Below are 21590 nucleotides of genomic sequence, written 5' to 3' on the forward strand. Positions count from 1 at the left end.
GCTGAAGCATGGGGATAGCTTCCCGGCTGTTCAATCTCACTTCGAATGTTATTTGAGAATAAGGAGTAGTGACGACACAGCCCATTCATTCACTATGTCACAGGGACATCCCCTGCTTTTTTAAATCCTTTTCCCCTGAAGACATGTTGGTGCTCAATCCTTGCCCCCACCCTGAGGAAGGGATGTTTGTTCTGCTGTGAGTGCAACAGCAGGCAGGAGTGGGCTTCATGCCATTGTGGGAAGAGTTGCCTTTCCCCAGGCATGAGTGGTGTTGACTACCAGAGGATTTCCACTTGGGAATGACCCAACACTCCCAGGAGCTCAGATAGGACCAACTCTCCTCCTTTCCAGCCCCCAGGAGAAAGCGAGAATGTGGAAAAGATGACTATTCCTATTGCAAGGAGCCCACGGAGGTGGGGCTGGGAGGCACAGCCTGTGGGGCCACTCTGTCCAGCTGTCCTGTCACCTCTTGCCACTTGCCTGGGTGTAACATCCCTCAGGAGAGGGAATGGTTATCCTCTGGCAGGTCCGCTGAGTTTTATTCTTCCCAATCCAGTTACTAGAGAGAGCTGATGACAGGGGATCCCAGACTGCTGCTTCATTGTTCTGGACACCTGTGATGTCTAATTATAAATCCAGCCTGGCAAGGTGGAGCTGGTAGCTTGGGAAGAAGCTGTCCTGTGAACCTGGATGTTGGCTGTGGCAACCATCCGAGGCAACTACACTGGAGTTTCATGGTGGTGTGGTTGGGATAGAGGAGGTTTAGTAGGCTCTTGCTCAGGGCTTTGCGGAACACCATGGCCCCAGACAGGCTGGTCTGCCTTGAGGAAGTGGGGAAAGCCAAGAAGCTGTGCTCTCCGAGTGTTGCTGGGATGCACCACTTTGATCTTACTTCACTGATGACCGGGTCAGAAGGCTCAATCCCTGCTGGGACCACATCAGGGATGCTCTGAATGTTGGGGCATGTCCAGGAAGTCAGCCCTGGCTGAGCAGGAATAGGGAGGGGCCAGCCTCCAGGGAAGATGGGGGTTGAATGAGGGCGGAAGGGTGCAGGGTGGGGCCCCCACCTCCTCTGGGACGCTGGGTGTGACTGGGAGCAGGAAATGGGCAGTCACCCTCCAGAGGCTTACAAGGAAAAAGATGTCCTCTGCCTAGTCAAAGGCGGTACCTGTTTATAATAGAATAGAGGTTCCTGCACACTCTGTTAATTCCAGGCTTTCACCCCAAGAGAGCAAGTGAGCTCCCCAAATTCTGACCATTCAGTCATTTGACAAACTTTTATTGAGCAGCTCTTACCTGTCAGGCCTGTGAGCATATTTGTGACTGAGTGTGCACGTGCATTTTCTGGCTTTCATCAACCTCATCACCTTTTTATTTGTTAAAGAGACAGCTTTTAGTTTAAGGATTTTTATATTGAAGAATTCAAAAAGTGGTAGGTTTTTGGAACTTAGTGATTTGTATTTAAAAGGAACTATTGGTTGTTAATCGGCTATACCCCAATGCAAAATAAAAAGTTTAAAATTTGGGAAACAAATAAAAGGAACTGTTGGCAAAGATTCACTGGAAAGAATCTGAACAAGTGGGAAAATACAGTTAGTACTACTGAAACCTACTAAAATAATTCCAGGATGTATGGTTTATCTGACATAATGATACCTCTCAGAGCTGTCACTGGTCTGAAACTGACTGCTTCTTACTTTTCTAAACACAGTGGTGCCAATGGACAATGTTCTATCACTTCTGTTCTTTCCCGAATGTGTAAAAGTTAAAATACCAATTCAAAAACGAATAAATTCTTTTCTTTAAATGTTTCTTACAGATACAACTTCAATATTTTCATTCAACAGTGGTACAGTTTAAGAGATTTTTTTTATTCATGAGTCAAACAACAATTTACCCAAAGGGAAATGATAGTTTACAGGCTCATAGTGCAAATAAAGAGTTCAGGAATGCAGTAACTAATATTTCTAAAATACAAAATAGATACAATCCTTAGAAGACACATGCAATAATAAACTCTACTAAGCAGCTGGTCACAGAACTAGAACATTTGATGATTTTACTGGTGATATCAATGGGACACTAGCTGTTTCCAAATTCAACTGGAACTCTCATCTTAGGCTTTGTATTTTGCTTTTCCAGTTTCACTAATGACACAAACATGATTCAAATCCCTGAAGTGTTCATTGTAGTCAAGGGCATATCCCACAACAAACTTGTCTGGAATTTCAAATCCAACAAAGTCCGGTCTATAGCTAACACTTCGAGGGGTCCTTTTCACAAGCAAGCTGGCAACCTTGACCATCTTTGGATTATGCCGCTTAACCAGGGAAAGCAAGGCTTGCATCGTTTTGCCGGTGTCAATGATATCTTCCACAATCAAGACATTCTTTCCAGTCAGAGTTGAGAGATCATCTCCACCAATCACTTTTATGTCGCCTGTTGACTGGTCATTATAGTAGCTCTTCAGTCGGATGAAATCTACAGTCATAGGAATGGACCTGTCACTATTTCTGTTCAGTACTTTGATGTAGTCCAGTAGGTCTGCAAAGAACTTATAGCCCCCCTTCAGCACACAGAGGGCCACGATGTGATGGCCTCCCATCACATGCATCACGTCTCGAGCGAGCCGTTCGGTTCTGTCCATAATCAGTCCATGAGGGATAAACACCTTTTCCAAATCCTCTGCATAATGATTAGGTATACAGAATAAATCCAGGTCATAACCTGGTTCATCATCACTAATCACGATGCTGGAGCTGCAGGTCGCCATAATGGAGCTGGCTGGAAATATGTTGGACCTAGAGGCAAACGACCTAGGTTCAATCCTGCCTCTGCCATTTACTTATTGAACTATAGTACATAATCATTTGACCTCTGTTTCAGGAGTTAATATGCCGCAGGCAATAGTAAAACCACTATCAGTCTGTAGATCCTACCTCAGGACCACTCCATGGTTCATGTCCTAGGACTTCCCTGTATCAAGAACGGCACCCCCTGGGTAACCTCCACTTCTATATGCTGTCATCCGCCCACTACTTCTATTTTTTCACCTTACTACTCTAGCCAGTAATCACTGCTAAAATCCATCAATTCTGCCACTTTTTGAGTCCCTCCCACCTCCTCAACTCTGTCCACACTTCCCTTTTTACCTGGCCCCATCTCAGGCCTTGTCTACAGCTCAGTCCCCTTTATCAGACTTGCCTGGTGTGTCTCCCAACCCTGATTAAGTTGCAGGCTCCATCTTCTTTCCACCTGCACTTGGAGGGGCTAGAAAACAAAACACTCGGCCATCCTGACTGACCTCACTATAAACTCATGCTGCTCACTTCGAGGGGGTCCTGATGCTGCCTGGCAAGCCTGCCACATGCAGTTCTCTCTCCAAAGCCCCAGGATGATAAACTCACGTCTTCTCTCCTCAAACCTCAGCACCCCTTCCCCACTCTCAGCTGAGGACACTGCTTCTTATTTCTCTGGAAAAGCAGAAGCCATGGGAAGAAAACCCCCTGACTCCCATCACTCACCTGACACTCTGCCTTCCTTTGCTCCTGCCCAAGGCCAGCCCTTCACCTGCCACTCAACTCCCACACCCCTTGATTCTAGAAGGATGCCCCCCCTCCACTGTCTCTTCTCTCTTCCTTCTGCATCATCACTTTCCTCCCTCTCCTGGATTATTCTGACCAGTATACGCACATGGTCTAAAAGCTCCTAGCCATGAAAAAAGTCTTGAAAAAATCCTTCCACACCTGCTCCCATGTCTGCCCCATTTCTCTGCTCCTTTTATAGAAAATTCCTTGAAGGAGTTGTCCCTATCTCCTCTGCTCCCATGCCCAGGCATGGATCCAGTTGGGCATTTGTCTCTGATTTAGCAGTGAAACTGTGCTTGTCAAGGTCACCAGTGCCTCCACATGGCCAAGTTCAATGTCAATTTTCAGTTCATATTCATCTTAGCAGACCTATCCTCAGCATTTGATGTAGCTGGTCAAGCTCTTGCCTTTGAAACACTTTCTTCTCTGACCTCCAGGACACCTCTCTCCCATCATGCTGGTCACTCCCCAGTCCCTTTGCCTGCTTCTCCTCTGCTCCTTCACCTCTGCTCCCTGAGGGCTCCAGGGCTCAGCCCTCAGCCCTCTTTTCTCTCTGCACTTCTCTATGGGGTCTCATCTAGATGACCAGCTTTTTAAAAAAAAGTCTGTCTTTTGCTGGTTCCCCAGTTTATATATCTAGCCTCTACCTTCTGCTGCCTTTAGGCTAGTTTATCTACTGCCTACTTAGTATGTTACTTGGATGAATCATGGGTATCTCACAAGTCACATGTTGAAAACTGAGGTCCAGATTGCCCTCCCAAATCTGTCCCCTCCAGAGTCTCCCCACAGCTACATCCTTCTAGTTGCTCAGGTCAACGGTTTGGAGCTATCCTTGCTCCCTTTCTTTTTCTCAACTCCCATATCCAATCAGCAAATTGTGTTGGCTTCACCCTCAAATTACATCCAGAATGGAGCACTTTTCTCCATTTCTACCTAACTACCCTAATGCCACATCCCTTCTCCTGGGTCATAGCCATGGCTCTCTAACTGGCCTACCTACCTCTTCCTTGGCCTCCTCTCATCCATTCCTCACATAGAAGCTGAAGAAGGTCAGTCCCTGGGTGCCCAACTCTGATCACCAATGGCTCCCCATCTCACAGGAAGGACCTGGCACGGCATCGCCAGGTCTTCTCCCATCTCCCCTGACTTAATGGACTCCATTAGCCCGCCTCCATCTGTTTCTTGAACAAGCCAGTCCTGCTTTTGCTTTGTCCTGGCTGTTCCCTTTTTCTGGAATGTTCTTCCCCCAGATATAGGCATGACTGCTGTCTCTCTCTTATACAGATCTCAGCTCAAATACCTCCCCTTCAGTCAACCTCCCTTTTCCGACCGTCTCATATAAAATAGGAGCCCCTTCCACAGCTCCATGACTCGAAGCTATTTTACTTTCTTTATAGCACTAACCATTATCTGAAATGATCACATTCATGTCTTTACTTGTGTATTGTCTATCTTCACCACCAGAATGAAAGCTGTATGGCAGCAGGAACTCTCCGCAGTAGCTAGCACAGAGCTGACCATACGGCTGCCAGGGCTGCCACGGAAGGTTGGAAAGGTTGTTCCCTGCACCAAAGCTTCTGGCTGAGAGGCTGGTAGGTGCTAATATCCAGCCAGCTCTCTGCTCTCCGTGCTGTGGGGGCATTTAGCAGGTTGCCTTCTGCTATTTTACAATGCTTGCCTATGGGCTGGCTGTGGCTCTGTGGTGGGCATTTAGGAAATATTCATTGAATAAATGGCTGACTGATGGATGGGCAGACTTTTACTTGTTTTCTTCTGTGGGACTTCATGGAAATTACCTTCTTAAGGCCTCATTTTATTCATCTGTTAAGAGGGTAATTAACATAAATTTCATAGTACAGTTAGGAGGATTAAATAAAGCAGTTCATTAAAAAGCTGACACAAATATGATTACACTTGTAGGACATATCCAGGATAGGCAGATCCATAGAGACAAGAGAAGATTAGAGGTTGCTGGAAGCTAGGGATCGGGAAACGAAGTGTGATTATTTAACAAGCAGGGGGAATTCTCTTGGTGTGATGAAAAGGTTTTAGAACTACACTGCATGATGGTTGCCCAACATTCTGAATGTACTAAAAGCCACTGAATTGTGTGCTGAAATGGATGAATAGAGTGATATTCGTTGTAGATGTTATGTGAACTAAGTTACGCTATGTGAATACCTCAATGAAAACAACAACATCAAAACCATATGTACCATGTGCTGGCACAGTGTCCAGCATATGGTAGGTGTTCAATGAATATCTTTTGAATCCTGTGAAATTTCCCTGCTTCAAAATCAACCAAAACTTCTAAACCTTCCTTGGATCTTCACTGCCTCATCCAGGATAATATTCACTTTCCTCTCATTTGTTTATTTCAGGGGTGCGGATTGTTGTCATTCTAGATGTTAGGGATCTGAAGGGGAACAAGACAGACACAGACCCTATCCTCAGAGTTTATAGACTCATAGGGGACTCTGCCAAGTAAAGAGAAAATCACAATACTGTGTGGTCAGGGCCATGAGGGAGAAGGGCCAGGGTCTTCTAGGGGCACAGAGTGGGGAGGAGGGACCTAGGCTAGGGTACATTTAGATCAAGAGGACCTCACCTAGGACCTACATGATGGGAGGCCTGGGAGGAACAGTCAGCCAGGTGGGAGGTGGATATGTTGGGGGAGAGGGTTAAGGTTGGAGGAGAGCAGGGGTCCCAGGAACAGCACATGCAAAGCCGGGGAGATGAGCACATGGTGAGTTCTAGGAATGGAAAATCGTTTGGCATGACTGCAGCAGAGAACATGAGGTGTGGGTGGGAGACTGAGGAATGGGCCACTGGCAACAGGAGTTCAGACTCCGTGCCAAGATCTTCAACGTCCTGCATGAACTGGTCATCCGCTTTCCACCCGCGTTTCTAATCGTGCCCCATTCACAAGCCCAGACCGCAGCCGTTGCTCCCTCTCTGCCCTGTGGGTCCCTGTGAACTGCTATGCCTGCATGACTTAGCTCATGGAACCCTTCCTCCCTTAGTTATTTCCTGAGAGCCTGCCCTGTGTCAGGTGCTGGGAACCTAGAGACTGTCAAACTTGTTTCCACCCTGGGAGAGCTCCCCAACTAGTCTAGCTGGGGAGAGAGCTGAGGAAGAAATGATTACAAAATAATGACGGAAATGCTCTGATAGGCGGAGCTCTCGGCATAGAGGAGGCGGGGCTTTCCGGGTGGAGGCGGGGCCTGTCAAGGTAGGGGCGGGGCTTGCTAGGGTAGACTGGGGACTCGGGGAAGGTGACTCCCTGAGGGTCTGAAAGGACAAGGAGGTACACTAAGCCTGGGGAGCCTAGCTTTGTGGGGGTCACAGAACCCTTAAGATCCAGATAGAGGCTTGTACCCTCTGTTCAGGTAAACACACAAACACAGAATAAACCCCCAGGGCACATCACATTCCCAAAAGGCCTCTAAGCTCACACTCTCCATCGACTTCCACATCCGCGCACACACACACACACATACACACACGCTTACATCCACTTTTGCAGGCAGTTTTGATTGTGCTTGGTCCCTCTGGATTTGCCTGGAGAATGCCCACCCCTCTCCCCTTTGGTTCTGGCTCACCGCCTTCACAGGCCTGCAGAGCACCCTCTTCAACTCTGGACTTTGTACCTGTCACCGGAAATTCACTTGTTTATCAGGCCGCCAGCTTGAGCAGCCGCCCGCTGAAGACTGTCCCCTCTCTGGATCCCAGCTGCACCAACCCCCCACCCGCTCAGCACTGGGGGTGGGGGTGAGACCTGTGCCTGAAGGTTCTCTGCAAAAGCTTGGGAAGATGTAGAATTAGTCGTCCCTGTTGGCGGCGCTGCCCTCCTCTCACCCGCGCCTCCGGCCCCGCCTGCCCTCAGCGTCCCCAGGTGAGTCATGGGACAGCTCGGGCCCGCCCACCTGGCCCGGTCCTGCTGTCTGTAACCGGAAGCTCCTCTGCGGACTGGGCACAGTTCCTACAGGTGGGGTGCAAATGGGAAGGCATTGGGGGGCCTGGGCGGGGAAGTCACAGATCCCTGAAGGTTCCTGGGAGCAGGAAAGGAGCTACAAATTGGGGTGGAGTGTGTGTTTGTCGTTGGAAGAAATTTAACCAGAAGGGGTGGGGTGATAGCCTGAGGGGGTGTGTGTGTGTGTGTGTGTGTGTGTGTGTGTGTGTGTCCCTGGGGATAGGGCAGGAAGGAAAGGAATAGGAGTAAAATCTTAGAAACATCAGGTTGAATTGAACTCATTTCAGTTTTGTTTTTTTTTTTTAATTGCAGGCAAATTCCTTTACAATTTTGTGCTGGTTTCTGCCATAATCAACATGAATTAGCCATATTTGTGCATATGTTCCTTCCCTCTTGAACAACTCATTTCAACTGAACAAAACATGTTTTTTTGAGAACCCAAGACTTAGTATGGGGCCCAGATAGGCACGCAGTGGACTTTTGCTGCGGAATGGATGAGTGAATGATTTACTTCTCCTTTCTAATGACCCCCCCACTCCACCCCCTATATCACTCATCTCACAAACATGCACTGAACCGCTGACTGCCAAGCTCTCTCTCTGCCTACGGCAGGGTGCACATTTGTCAGCCTAGTCCCTGCCTAGGGAGCTGCACATTTAGTAACTGGCGAATTCTGACTGGTGGCCGGGTGGGCAGGGCAGTGAAGGGGATGATGAGGGGGGTCTTGGGACAGCCTCACAGGCAGGTATGGTCAGATTTGGCCTTGAGGGATGAGGGACTCAAAAAACTGAGGAGGGAGTGCCTGAGAAACAAGAGTGCAAGGCAGGACGTGTGTGTGTGTGTGTGTGTGTGTAGCATGGGGAGGGAATTGAGGGCCGTGTGCTGAATTGCAAAGCCTTGAAGCATCTGCACAAAGCTGTAGGGGCCTAGGGAGCTTGTGCAGGACTTTTAAGCTGGAGGGTAATGGGGTCAGATTTGGTCCATAGGCCCATCACTGACATGGATGAGAGGTAAGGAGAGATCTCAGGAGGTTATTGCGAGTTGAGGAACCAGATGAAGGTGGCTCGAACTGGGGCAGAGGAGGGATGTCAGCATTCTAGGGCTACTGAGAGGAAGAACTCATGGGGCCTGGTGGCAGTGCGGTGGTGTTGAGGAGGGAAGGCGTCGTTAAGGTATGGATACTAAAGACGATGGCCGAGTGCTCCCTAAACCAGGTGCTTCTCTCCTAGGTGCTTTTCTGCCTGGACACTCCTCCCAGGGCCTCTTCTGATTCAGATACCTCCAGCCCCAGCTCCTGTTCCTCCAGGTACTTCTCTAACCCAGATGCTCTTCCCTTAGCTCCTCCCCTAGCTGTCCCCTGACCCCAGACATTCCTTTGGCCCAGATGCTCTCTCTACAGGTATCCTGAGCCTAGCTGATCTTGCTCCAGATAGTCCCTTACTTCAGATGCTCTTACTCCTCTAGACCCTTCCCAGCCCTAGGGTCTCAGCCTGGTAATTTCCTGATCCAGTTGATTTACATTCGGCTACTCCCCCAAAACAGCTCCCCGCCCCCTGAGGCAGAGGTGAATGAACAAGGAATGTGCCTGAAGGGCTGAGGGTAGAGGACACAGGGTAGGGACACAGGGCTCCTGACTCCAGAGCTGAGGGCCAGGGCTGTTCTGGCAGTATCTGGGGCCTCCGATCCTGGATGGGGACCAGCACCATCCTCCATCGTGGTCTCCGCTTTGCCCATTAGCTTCAAGGAATTGCTGTTGTCCATCCTCTGGAAGGTGAGACTGCTTCTGCCCCACTTCCCACCCTCAGCTTACGGAGCAGGGGAGCAGCCTGGGCTCTGGGCCCTGGCATCTGAGACCTGGGTTCAAGTCCTGGGTCTTTGGCTGAGTTAGTTCACCTTTCTGGGCTGTAATGTCCTCACCTGAAGAGTGGGGATAATGCTTATGCTCACATTATGGGTGAATCATAAGTTGTGCTCAGTAAATTCCATCACTGAGTTATGTTTCCAGCGACTTCCTGGTGTTCCCTTATAAACAGCCCATGTCCATGGTTCAGCTTGTTTTGCTCCTGTGGATAGCTAGTTATGGCCAGTTGTCCAGTCTCCAGAGTTCGCGCAGTGCCCTCCTGTGGCTGTGAGTGTGGCCCGGAACGAGTGTCTGTGGCTGTCCCTGACCCCATCTGCGTGTGTATATTCCAGGACTCTGTCCCAGGGCTGCCTGGCATCCGGGGGTCTCCTTAGAACCAGGGCTCTTCTGGCAGAGGCTGAGGCTCACCAGTGTCTTCTGGCCCCTCCATGAGTGAGGCGAACCAAAGTGAGTGACAGTGGGAGGGAGACTGAGGAGGGGGTTGGGTTCCCCTTGGATTGTGGGGAGGACCTTGCGCTCATGTCTCTCAGTTTCCCCTGGGAGCCGATCCTGGGCCCCATCCATAACACTGTCCCTTTCTCTGCAGCCATCGTGGGGTCCTCCGAGGTCCCCACAACATCTACCGTATCCTCTGGACCAGGCAGCGGGATCCAGACATGGCTTGTGCTGGTAGGGGTCGTCCTGGGGGCTGTGGTCCTCTCTATCCTCATCGCGGTTGCTGCCAAATGCCATCTCTGCCGCAAACACCGTGCCAGCTACCAGCACCACCCACTGCCTGAAACAGGGAAGGGAGGTCGCCCCGAGGTGGTTGAAGATGAGGATGATGATGGCTTCATTGAGGACAATTACATTCAGCCTGGGTTTGGTGGGCTGGAGACAGGGGCAAGCAGGGACCACTTCTCCCTTTGAGTCTTCATCTTTGGACTGCCCCACCCCCCATCCCTATGCTTGACAGCTTAAGGAGAGCAGATATTTCATGGGAACCACAAGCCTCAGGGACTTGGTAGTTAGGGCTTAAGGCCTGACCAGGGGTGGAGCAATCCTCCCTTACTTGACTCTAGTCACCAAAGTGATCATGACCCTCTTTTACTCAATGACTCTCAATGACTCCATCCTGTTCTCAGAATAAAGCTTATCAAGGGCCTGACTTTGAAATCATGCCTCTGTTGGCCTTTGGTTTCCCTTCTTGACCCTTCTTTACTTCCTGCTTAGCTAATTCTTTGTTATTCCTCCCTCTCCTACCATGCTGTTTCTCCCTGGACCTTTGCTCACACTCCTCTTTTGCCTCGATGCCTTTCTCTTCTCCCAAGTCCTGTCTGACAGTGATGAAAATCACCGGCCAGGAGACTCCAGGTGGTCTGCCTACCTGCCAGCATTTCAGATGTGACCTGATGATAACATTTTAGCAGGGGAAATGCAATGTGCCAAATTTCTTACTGAGATTTTTTTCCTGTCAATAAAGTGGAAATCTAAATAGTTCTATTATGTTTTTCACAGATATTAATACATCTGTTTTCATTTTAATTAAAACTAAAGTCTCTCATTTTTTATTTTCCTGAACTGAGGCTTGTGCATAAAAATGTCCCTTGTCACTGAATGCTATTACAGTGCTCAGACATCCCCTCCTTTGGACACCTGAGAGCTGCTGCCTCCTACAAGACCTGTGAGTTTCTCTAGTGGTCTCTTACCATGTTTGGTTTTCATCTTTGTTACAGTTTGCACGTACCCTTACTGGGCCAGACTGTGTATTCTCTGAGGCCACAGTCTGCACTTCGTTCTGTGTACTCAGAGTCTCGTACATAGCAGATGCTCAATAAATATTTATTGACTTCGTTGAATTATCATGGGCCTAGGGGTGAGTGGATGAGAGATGATGGAGTGGAGTTGACTGTGGAACCTTGATGGAGAGGAGAAAGACAGGGTCGTGATTGCTAGTGGTGAGTCTGGGGAAAGGGAGACAGTTTCAAGATAGCAGAGGCTTGAGTTAAGCTTTTTGGTTGCAAGCAATGAAAAGGAGTTTGGGGGGTGAATTAAAGGGGGATAGCTAATTCAGAAGGGCAGGAAGCAGGTGGTCCCAGCTGCCTGAGGTCGAGCATGGGACCTCTAGTGCTCTGTCATTTATGGGCACTTATGAGGTTCCATGCCTGGGACTCCCAAACTCTTGATTCTGGGTTTCAAGTACCCAGTTGATAGAATCTGATTGGTCCAGCTTGGGTCAAGTATCTACTACTGGTCTGATTAGCTCCGGCCAGTGAGGGCAGGCTCCTGTAGTCCTCTTGTGATTTGAGAAGCCCACCCATTTGCTCCAGTTCAGCCCCAGCCAAGCAGGGGGAAGTTGGGAACCAGGCAGCTGCCAAGATGTATCCACCACATGCAGTGTTAGCCTTTGAGGAAAGAGCCAGGGGAGAAAGGTGAGTGCTGACTAATGTGAGGGCTGACTAATGTGTGACTAATGTGCCTAATGAGAAAAGGCCAGAGGTCAAGGATGGCTGGGTTGAGGGTGCCCATGCCAGGGATGAAGCTGAAGAGGGGATGCTGTGCAGGGATGGACGGAAGGGGAGAGACCAAGATGTGACTAAAGTGTGGCACAGGGAACAGAGATCCCAGGGGTGTGATAGAACGGGGTGAGGTGGGGGGAATGGGGAGATGGTTGACAGGACTTTTGGCCACTGGACATGCGGAGTAGGGAGTCAGGCCCTGGTTTCTGACTGACTGGCTGGGCACTTGAGGAAGAGCAGGTTTTCGGGGAGCAAGGATTCAATGCTGGACATGGGGTTTCCAGCGGGTAGATGCCTGGGGCAGCTGCATTCACAGAGTGAAGTCCGGTTGGTCTGTAGATGTGGCCTTGGGAGTCCTTGACAATAGGGTCTCTGAGGCCCTCTGGAGTGAATCAGCTCACCAGGGCCGGGGTGGCATAGAGGAGGCACTGAGGACAGAGCAGGGAAACACTGACCTCTAAGGGTTTGTCTGTGGAGGAGGAGGAGACAGGAGAGACTGGGGACGAGCCAGGGAGGAGGGGAGCCAACCCTATTCATTGTTCCTCAGCCCCCAGACCCTCGAAGGCGGGGAAGGCCCTGTGTGGGAGGCAGCAACGCTGGCTGCCCCAGCCTGAGACCCCGGAGAGGATGCTGAGTAGCTGAGCGTGTCCTGGCCTCTGGGGGGAGCTGGTTGGTCTTTCCTCTGCCCCTCATACATCCCCAGGGCCCACCCAGAGGGGCTGCCCTGTCTTGCACTTCTGGGCCAGGAAGCATCTCAGCTTCTCAGGGCCTTGATTGAACCTCTGAGAAATGTGGGCAGAGGTGAGCACCCAACCCCAGATTAGAAGTTTGGAGAAGGAAATGGCAACCCATTCCAGTATTGTTGCCTGGAGAACCCCATGGACAGAGGAACCTGGCTGCTATAGTCCATGGTGTCACAAAGAGTTGGACATGACTGAAGTGACCTAACACACACATTTCTGAGCCCAGCACCAAGAAGGGTTGGTAGGGGAGGCTTCCCCTCAGAACCTGCTGTTCAGTTCAGTTCAGTTCAGTTCAGTCGCTCAGTCGTGTCCGACTCTTTGCGACCCCATGGACTGCAGCACAACAGGCTTCCCTGTTTATCACCAGCTCCCAGAGTTTACTCAAATTCATGTCCATGGATTCGGTGATGCCATCCAACCATCTCATCCTCTGTTGTCCCCATATCCTCCTGCCTTCAGTCTTTCCCAGCATCAGGGGCTTTTCCAGTGAGTCAGCTCTTCACCTCAGGTGGCCAAAGTATTGGAGTTTCAGCTTCAGCATCAGTCCTTCCAATGAACACTCAGGACTGATTTCCTTTAGGATGGTCTGGTTGGATCTCCTTGCAGTCCAAGGGACTCTCAAGAGTCTTCTCCAACACCACAGTTCAAAAGCATCAATTCTTTTGTTCTCAGCTTTCTTTATAGTCCAACTCTTACATCCATACATGACTACTGGAAAAACTAGAAACTATCGCACAATTGCACTCATCTCACACGCTAGTAAAGTAATGCTCAAAACTCCAAGCCAGGCTTCAACAGCACGTGAACCATGAACTTCCAGATGTTCAAGCTGGATTTAGAAAAGGCAGAGGAACCAGAGATCAAATTGCCAACATCTGTTGGATCATCGAAAAAGCAAGAGAGTTCCAAAACCTGCTGTGGGTGGTGGGAAATCTGGACCTAGAGAGCGGCCCTGCTGGATTTCCCAGAGAGATGGTTCCCAGCAGGCTTGCATGCCTGGCCCCAGGCACGAAGAGGAAACACCATTCGGGTCCACAGGTTCAAGGGCACGGGGATGCGGGAACTGCTGGGAGGCCGGGGACTCAGCCAGGCTTCTCTCTGGTCTGCCCTCCTGTGGCTTCAGACCACGATCCCAGCCCACCTCTGCCCCTCGCGTGCAACCTGTCCTCATCCCTCAGTAGCTGTCACTACCTTCTCTCCCCTGTGAGCGCCAACCCAGACTGCAAAGGATAGCCCAGTTTCTTGGCAGCCTCATCCTTCTGACCCCAGAGCAAGGCCACAACCCTTGTCCTTGTGTGGAGGCCAAAAACAGGGGTCACACAAGTCAGGGATGTGAAGTTGAAGAAGGCTGGCAGAACAACAAACTGAGTTGAGAGTACAGATGTGAAAGTGAAAGTGTGAGTCACTCAGTCATGTCGGACTCTTTGCCACCCCAGGTTTGTAGCCCGTCAGGCTTCTCTGTCCATGGAATTCTCCAGGCAAGAATACTGGAGTGGATTGCCATTCCCTTCTCCAGGGGATCTTCCTGACCCAGGGATTGAACCCCAGTCTCCTACATCGCAGGCAGATTCTTTGCCATCTGAGCCACCAGGAAGACCTGGATTCAAATCCCAGCTCTGCCATTTATCTGCTGTGTGACCTTGGGGAAGTTACTTACCCCCTCAGTGCTCCAATTTCTTATCAGTAGAATAACGATCGTAGTAGCACTTGCCTCACATGGTTTTAGAAGGCTTAAATGAGTGACATGTGTAAAATAGAATAGAGCAAGCATCTGCAAGTATTAGCCATATCTGTAGGGGCACCACCAGGGCAATCTCTCCCCACGACAGATCATCCTGAAGAAGGAGCTTGCCATGCCTCCTTCCTCCTCATTCTCTCTAGACTGGGATTTGAACATGTTTGTTTCCCAGGACTCAGGTCAGAAGATCTAGTTCAAAGCTGCAAAAGACTAGAATTAGATGTTCTGATGCTCTCTCTTGGTAAATGTCACATTGCACTTAAAAATACGTGGGTTGTTTTCAAATACCTTTTGCTGTTGATTTCTAACATAATTCCACAGTGATCAAGAGAACTGACTCAGTACGATTTCAGTACCTTTAGACCATGAAGTATTTGTGACTTGTGGTAAAGCGTCTGCCTGCAATGCGGGAGACCTGGGTTCGATCCCCGGGTCGGGAAGATCCCCTGGAGAAGGAAAAGGCAACCCACTCTGGTACTCTTGCCTGGAAAATTCCATGGACAGAGAAGCCTGGTGAGCTACAGTCCATAGGGTCACAAAGAGTCAGACACAACTGAGCGACTTCACTTTTACTTTCACTTTACATTCCTGGATATATTCCAATGTCTCTTGGTTTATAGTCTATGGAAACTTGAATCTGTATCCTGCTGTTTTAATTGTGTTGAATTGGTTCACAGTGCTTTTCATGTCTACTATATCCTTCTTGGAGAAGGCAATGGCATCCCACTCCAGTACTCTTGCCTGGCAAATCCCATGGACAGAGGAGCCTGGTGGGCTGCAGTCCATGGGGTCACTAGGAGTCGAACACGACTGATCGGCTTCACTTTCACTTTTCACTTTCATGCATTGGAGAAGGAAATGGCAACCCACTCCAGTGTTCTTGCCTGGAGGATGCCAGGGACGGAGGAGCCTGGTGGGCTGCTGTCCATGGGGTCGCTGAAGTCAGACATGACTGAAGCGACTTAGCAGCAGCAGCAGCAGCAGCAGCATATCCTTCTACTTTTCTGTCCATTCATTCTATTAATTTTTGAGAGTTTGATATTGAAACTGCAACTAAACATCTTAATTTATACACTTAAAAATAATTCTAATATATAGTAGAACTATATGTAATTTTGTTCTGTATTTTCTGTTTCCTGTAAATGTGTTATCATACTGTCATAATTAAAGGAGAAGGCAATGGCAACCCACTCCAGTACTCTTGCCTGGAAAGTCCCATGGATGGAGGAGCCTGGTGGGCTGCCATCTATGGGGTTGCACAGAGTCGAACACGACTGAAGTGACTTAGCAGCAGCAGCATAATTAAAAGGAAAAAAAGAGGGTGAAAAGTTCTGATGCTGTAGGATATAATGATAGCAACAATAATAACACTGATGTGCTGGTCAGGCAGCCCATTTGATAGACTGAGAAGTTGAGGCTCAAACAGGTTAACTACAACTTGCCTGCTTCACTCAGCAATAACACTATTATCTTACCTCTAAGTCATGATCAAACAGACCCAGAGAAAGAATCTCCTGGTAGTTGAATTCACCCCCATCCTTCCTTGGTTGGCACCCCTTGCCCGTGAATCAGGGCCAAGAAGTTCCAGGTTTGGGAGAGCAGGCTGGGAGGGTAGAAGTGGTGTGTCCCATCCCTGACTGGGGAGGGGACCAGAGCAGGCTGTTCTCTGCTGTGCCCAGGGCAGGTCCTGGGCAACAGTCCAGGAGGCAGACTGGTCAGTGTGCACACACTGAGGCCCGACTGGTCCCCTGGTCCCTTGAGGAAGCTCCTCAAGGGGAGCCTGAGGACTCCTGTGGGGTGTGACTGGATATGATGGAAGGACCACCTGAACTAGAACAGAGTTGGAGATTTCTGGAACATATTCTTCTAGGATCCAGGCATCCAGGAGACCCAGAAGGAACATGGGGCAAGTCTCTCTCTCTCTTCATCTTGCCTGCTGCCAGTGGGAGCTTTTAGGAGGTCCTGACCACTCTATGCTGTCTTTATCAGCTCCCCTTGTCCCTGACACTTGTTTAGATTACAGGACCTTTATGTTAACCTCTCTCTTGCCACTACCTGCCCCATCATGTCACCATTGCACACTCCAGGTGACACTCCAACCTGAGGCCTGCATCTTAACCTCTGCATGCTGTTGAAGAACCCTCCTTCCCACCCTCTCACTGCTACCTGCATCGCCCAATCCATGCTTCTGTTCCTGCCCATTCTCCAGCTTCCCATGGGCTCTCAAAGCCTCCATTTTCTAGCCTCCTTTGGGCTTTCAAAGTCTCCACTCTCCAACATTCTCCAGGCTCTCAAAGCCTCTGGCAACCTTGCTGTTTCCTTGTTCATTTTCCCTAAAAGTTCTTTAAAATGGTCTCAATCTGCCTGCGATGCAGAAGACCTGGGTTTGATTCCTGGGTTGGGAAGATCCCCTGGAGAAGGAAATGGCAACCCACTCCAGTATTCTTGCCTGGAGAATCCCATGGGCAGAGGAGCATGGCAAAGTACAGTCCATGGGATCACAAGAGTTGGACATGACTTAGCGACTAAACCACCATCACCACTGCCTCACAGAAAGAATGGGTGTTGGCCAGTTTCCTGTTATAAAATTCACAAACTTACCTGTGTCCACATTCTTCCTTCTCTCCTGTCAAAATAGCATTGTGAGCCCAATCACTCCACTGTGGGCTCCAGTCACTCCATTGTGGGCTCTGATCCACTCTCCCTACCTTCCTGCTCAGGGACTTAAAGACCTACTTCTTCTCTATCAATGTGGACCCATCACACCTGTCTGGTCCTAAAGAAGCTCCTCCAGGTAGATAGTCAAAGACCTGTGAGTCCTACCTTCTGAGCATCCATAGAACCTAACCTATAAGACTGTCCCAGCAGACACCTCCTTGTCCAAGCCCCGTCATCTGGTTGCTGCTAAGTCACTTCAGTCGTGTCAGACTCTGTGCGACCCCATAGACAGAAGCCCACCAGGCTCCCCGGTCCCTGGGATTCTCCAGGCAAGAACACTGGAGTGGGTTGCCATTTCCTTCTCCAATGAATGAAAGTGAAAAGTGAAAGTGAAGTCGCTCAGTCGTGTCCGACTCCCAGCGACCCCATGGACTGCAGCCTACCAGGCTCCTCCGTCCATGCGATTTTCCAGGCAAGAGTACTGGAGTGGGGTGCCATTGCCTTCTCCACCGTCATCTGGAGATGGCATCAATCTACCACTGGCATCTCCGCCTCCACCCAGCTGATACCATCCTTCCCATGTTATAGTCGGGTGTATGGAAGATGACTTCTGCTCCCTTTGGAACAAGTCCTCTGTGAGAAGAGGCAGAGGCTTTCCCTGCCTCCATTTTTGCCTCTTCCAATGAATTCTAAATTACAATTTCAGCCAGGCCATTGTTTTCCTTACAGTCCATCACTGGGTTCCTCTTGACCTCAAGAAACTGTGCTACCTGCTAAGGAGACTCTGAAGCCCGGGAGGGGCCCAGGGCTCCACTCAGGTATGCCCTGGCCTCTTGTCTGCTAATGCTCCATGTTTCCATCACGCACAATCTCTGTGGTTCCTCAAAGGGCCAGTTCTCTCATCTCTGGGTACTTTTGCTCTTTCTTCTTTCTGGGATTCTCTTCCCAACCTCCCTATCTTGGCCAACTGCTTCCCATCCCTCAGGAGCTAGCTGAGATGGCACTTCTGGGGCTGTTTAGTCATTTTTTCTTACTCTTTTTCTCCTTAGACCAGTCTGGGCTTCAGAGGGCAGCCAGGTGAGTCCCCAGTCCCATTCTGGTCAGGGTACCACCCTAATTAAAACCTTCCCAGGTTTCTCAGTGTCCTGAGGACAAAAGCCAAATTCCTCAGCTTGGCTGACAAGACCATCTGACGGGCAGAAGTTAAGGAGGAGCAATTTCATGGGAGCAGGGTGGAGGTTTCCTGCCCCATGACTCTCATTTTATCATAATGAGGGAGGCCAAGTTGTCTGCAGAGAGCAGTGCTGGGGGCTTCGAGCGGAATGATGCTGGGGTGTGAAGGGAGTGGAGGGACCTTGAGGGCTGTGTGGGAGCAGGAGCTGGCCTGGGAAACAGGGTAACTTGTGAGCTGAGTTTAAGACCAGGCTGGGATTAGTGATGGGGAATCACGGTGACACCAGGCTGCCTGGCTCTTCAGATTTCTCTAGTAGCCACTTGCTGTGAGTGTTCATCCACAGAGGGGATTTTTTCTGGGAGGGAGGGACCAAGGGTCAGGCAGCTAAGTTGTTGAGGAGTCTGTCAAGGAGTGAGTGAGAGGATGAGTCACAGAATCTTAACCAGATGGAATGAGAAGACAGAATGGACTGCTTTAAGAGAGGGAGAGAGCAGAGGTGGTCAGTGGATAACTGGTGGTGATGGAGACCAAGATGGGGTTTAGTGAGATGCTTTGAGCACACGAGCTGGAAGTGGGAGGTTGTGGGGCTGCTTTAGTGAATAAGGAAGGATCAGCATTTTCACCGCGCCTGGGCCTCCGCCCAGCTGTTACTGTCCTTCCTGTGTTACAGTTGGGTGTATAGATGATGACTTACACTGCCCTTTGAAATAGGTCCTCTGTGGGCAGGAACCGTGCTCCTCGTGTAGCGTCCTTCCCAGGAGAGTCTGACACGGCCTGACCTACGGTAACTGCTCATCCAGACATTTTCATACGTAACTCTTCCCCCTCCCAATTTTCTGTGTTTCTGTTTTCCTTTAGTTTCTTGAAAGAAATTTTGTGAAAGTATCTAATCTCGTCTCAGCTGAAAAAAACCCAGGATGTAACCCCCATTTTACAGGATGGAGAGGCATTCAGTGGGTCTCTGATGGGCCAGGAATTGGGTGAGAGTGAGAGCTCCCTCTTGTGAGCCCTCGAAGAATGAGTTACTGGGGCAGATGGTGTGGGGCCTCAGGAGGGAAAGATTCAGGGCCAACAGCAGATAGTGGTATAACCTCCCACCCTTCCCAGTTCTAGGAGGGTCTCAATGAGCTGAGTCTTTAGTCCACACATCCATACCCTACTACATGCCGGGCCAGTGTGGGGGGCTAGGAACACATGGATGAGCAGGACACAGACCCTGCCAGAAGGAGATCACTGTCTGGTTAAGGGAATAGATTCACAGAGAAAGAACTGCAGGCTGGTGTCTACAATGGAGGGTTTGGCCATAGCAAAGGGGTAATTTGCTAGTGTAGGGGGAGAGGGTCAGGAAAGACTCCCCAAGAACGTGGCTTCTTAGGGCCCAGGAAAAGTGCCACGGCAGGGGAAGGGAGCCATGAAGCCTGGGAGAAGGGAGAAAACATGTTGGAGTCACGCTGATGCTGCACCATGGGTACGTTGAGGAGAGGGAGGCCAGTCCTGTCGGGGAGTCTGCACGTTAGCCTGCAAAAGCGGGGGGCACCTTGGCACCTGAGGTCTTTAACCTGGATGCTGGGTGAAGGGTGAGACCGGAAGCTAGTTCAAGGTAGAGAGGAGAGGGGCTCACATTTGAATATGTGGAGTCTGAGATGCCCATGGAATTCCTGGTGCTCCTCAACTTGCCTATTCTCTGCTCACGTTGCTCCCTGCCATGGCTGGCAACACCCTTCCCCTCATCCATCAGCTCAGCGTTTTCTCCAGGAAACTGCCTTGATCTTGGCAGCTGAAAGTGATTTTCCTGTCAGAGCCTCAGTAGTTCCACATTTAACACCTCTTAGGCAGCACGTCTGCCCGGCTTCCCCGCCGCTCCTGGTTTCCTCAGTGGGGTATCCCACGGTCTTCACCTTGTGAAGCAGGAAGTGATGAAACAATAGCTCACGCAACGAGTGTCCCTGCACCCGCAGAGGGAGAGCCCTTTCAGGGCTGACCTTAAGCAGGAAGAGACTCTTATGCCCCAGCGGGCATCCAACACTCCTCCCATGCCTGGGAACCCAGAGGCAGGCCAGCCGGTGCTGCGATTACACAGACCAGGATGTTCTGGTTTCAGAGGTGGGGTTGGGAGCTGCAGCCTCTGGAGAAACCAGCCAATAAAACCTAAATACTCAGGCTTCATGTGGAACCAGCACCTAAGCAGATGAGGACTCATCAGCCTCCCCACCCACGCTGCCTTCTCCCTGGGACCAGACGCCCACCACCTTCCTGAGGGTGAGCAGCCCCTCACCCGACCCCTCTCCAGCTTCCTAGTACTTATGAGGAGAAGCCACAGGCCCGGCTGAGGACACCTTCAAGGTACCTCTGTCAGCCTGAGAGAGGCACAAAGTGTCCCTTTTGGGAGGGATGGCTGTGCGGGAAGGGGCAGGGCCAGGGGAAGGGATGGTCTCTGAGGGAGATGCTTAAAGACAATACTAGTGACAGTGGCCACCACTTTTATTGCACACCTGCCACGGGCCCGGCCCTTGCACACATCATGTCATTGGATCCTAACAATCGATGACCATGACTGTTTCTCTTCAGAGACTGGGACTCAGAGAGGTTAAGCCACTTGCCCAAGGCCCTCGGCTGGTGAGTGGTGGAGGGGACACTGCCCCCCCTGCCTGTCATGCCAGAGCCCGTGTTCTGTCCACTTTGCTGCCACAGTCTCCTCGATGAAGAGGGCTCACTTTGCAGTCTCTGGGGGTGGGCAGCGTCCTCTCCTGGGCAAACAGGTGATGGGTGTTACAGGCAGAGCTGGCTCTCAGAGGTGTTAGGAACAGGGGTCAAGAATCTTCAGGGATCCCAGACCCTACTCTGCCGAGAGGCTCGGGACACCAACAGGCAGACCGTGACAGCTCCATGAGCTCCAAGGAGAAGCAGCCCTCTCCTTGGGATGTGACCTGTGGGCGCATGCTGGCTCCTCGTCACAGGTTAGCCACAGAGTCCTGAGGGCTGGGCAGTCCTGGGGATACATGCGCTGTCACTATCCCCTTGGTACGTGTATGCACACACGCTTGCACACACACTCACTCACGCTCGGGCACGGTTCTGTGGAGGCTGAGGGCAGGTCGGGGGAAGGAGGGCCCGGGCTCGGTCAGATGAGGCTGGCGATGCTGGACGTGGTCTCGTGACGCTGACCGGCCGACAGCTGTCCTGAGATGCTGAAGACGCTGCCGTTGCCGCTGCGGTCACTGCGGGTGGTGGGGGCGGCCGTGCGGGCTGGGGGGCAGTGTCCACTCACAGCCACCTGATAGAGCAGCAGGCCCAGCAGCAAGAGCGCCCCAGAGGCAGCCAGGGTGATGCCCACGGACAGCATGGCAGCCAGCGGCCG

General features: G+C 50.7%; 3 protein-coding genes across 7 annotated transcripts in view; 1 reads left to right on the forward strand and 2 right to left on the reverse strand.

The window, feature by feature from the left end:
• Positions 1–1852: 1852 nt before the first annotated feature.
• LOC105004863 (hypoxanthine-guanine phosphoribosyltransferase) lies at positions 1853–7445 on the reverse strand. 3 transcript variants are annotated; one of them, XM_010862623.1, is made up of 3 exons: positions 7366–7439; positions 7190–7237; positions 1853–2801 (listed from the first exon to the last, which is right to left on the reverse strand). In XM_010862623.1, the coding sequence occupies exon 3, from the start codon at positions 2771–2773 to the stop codon at positions 2117–2119; it is 657 nt and encodes a 218-aa protein (XP_010860925.1). In that variant the 5' UTR covers positions 2774–2801; positions 7190–7237; positions 7366–7439; the 3' UTR covers positions 1853–2116. The 3 variants fall into 3 exon arrangements, with proteins under 3 accessions (XP_010860925.1, XP_010860924.1, XP_010860923.1); XM_010862622.1 differs by lacking the exon at positions 7190–7237 and having other exon boundaries at positions 7366–7445; XM_010862621.1 differs by lacking the exons at positions 7190–7237; positions 7366–7439 and adding an exon at positions 7238–7301.
• LOC105004862 (chromosome unknown open reading frame, human C1orf210) lies at positions 7260–11265 on the forward strand. Of its 3 annotated transcripts, none has more exons than XM_010862619.1 (4): positions 7260–7482; positions 8790–8866; positions 9754–9868; positions 10008–11265. In XM_010862619.1, the coding sequence occupies exons 3-4, from the start codon at positions 9850–9852 to the stop codon at positions 10328–10330; spliced, it is 342 nt and encodes a 113-aa protein (XP_010860921.1). In that variant the 5' UTR covers positions 7260–7482; positions 8790–8866; positions 9754–9849; the 3' UTR covers positions 10331–11265. The 3 variants fall into 3 exon arrangements, with proteins under 3 accessions (XP_010860921.1, XP_010860920.1, XP_010860922.1); XM_010862618.1 differs by lacking the exon at positions 7260–7482 and adding an exon at positions 7489–7575; XM_010862620.1 differs by lacking the exon at positions 7260–7482 and adding an exon at positions 8107–8305.
• A 9430-nt stretch (positions 11266–20695) lies between these two features.
• The window catches only part of TMEM125 (transmembrane protein 125), a 3732-nt gene continuing 2837 nt past the window's right edge, over positions 20696–21590 (reverse strand). Inside the window, 1 exon segment of the mRNA XM_010862799.1 lies at positions 20696–21590. Within this exon segment, the coding sequence (XP_010861101.1) occupies positions 21354–21590 (237 nt within the window). The 3' untranslated portion in view covers positions 20696–21353.

This window comes from Bison bison, unplaced genomic scaffold, assembly GCF_000754665.1.
Source record: "Bison bison bison isolate TAMUID 2011002044 unplaced genomic scaffold, Bison_UMD1.0 scf7180017864484, whole genome shotgun sequence".
Lineage (NCBI taxonomy): Eukaryota > Metazoa > Chordata > Mammalia > Artiodactyla > Bovidae > Bison > Bison bison.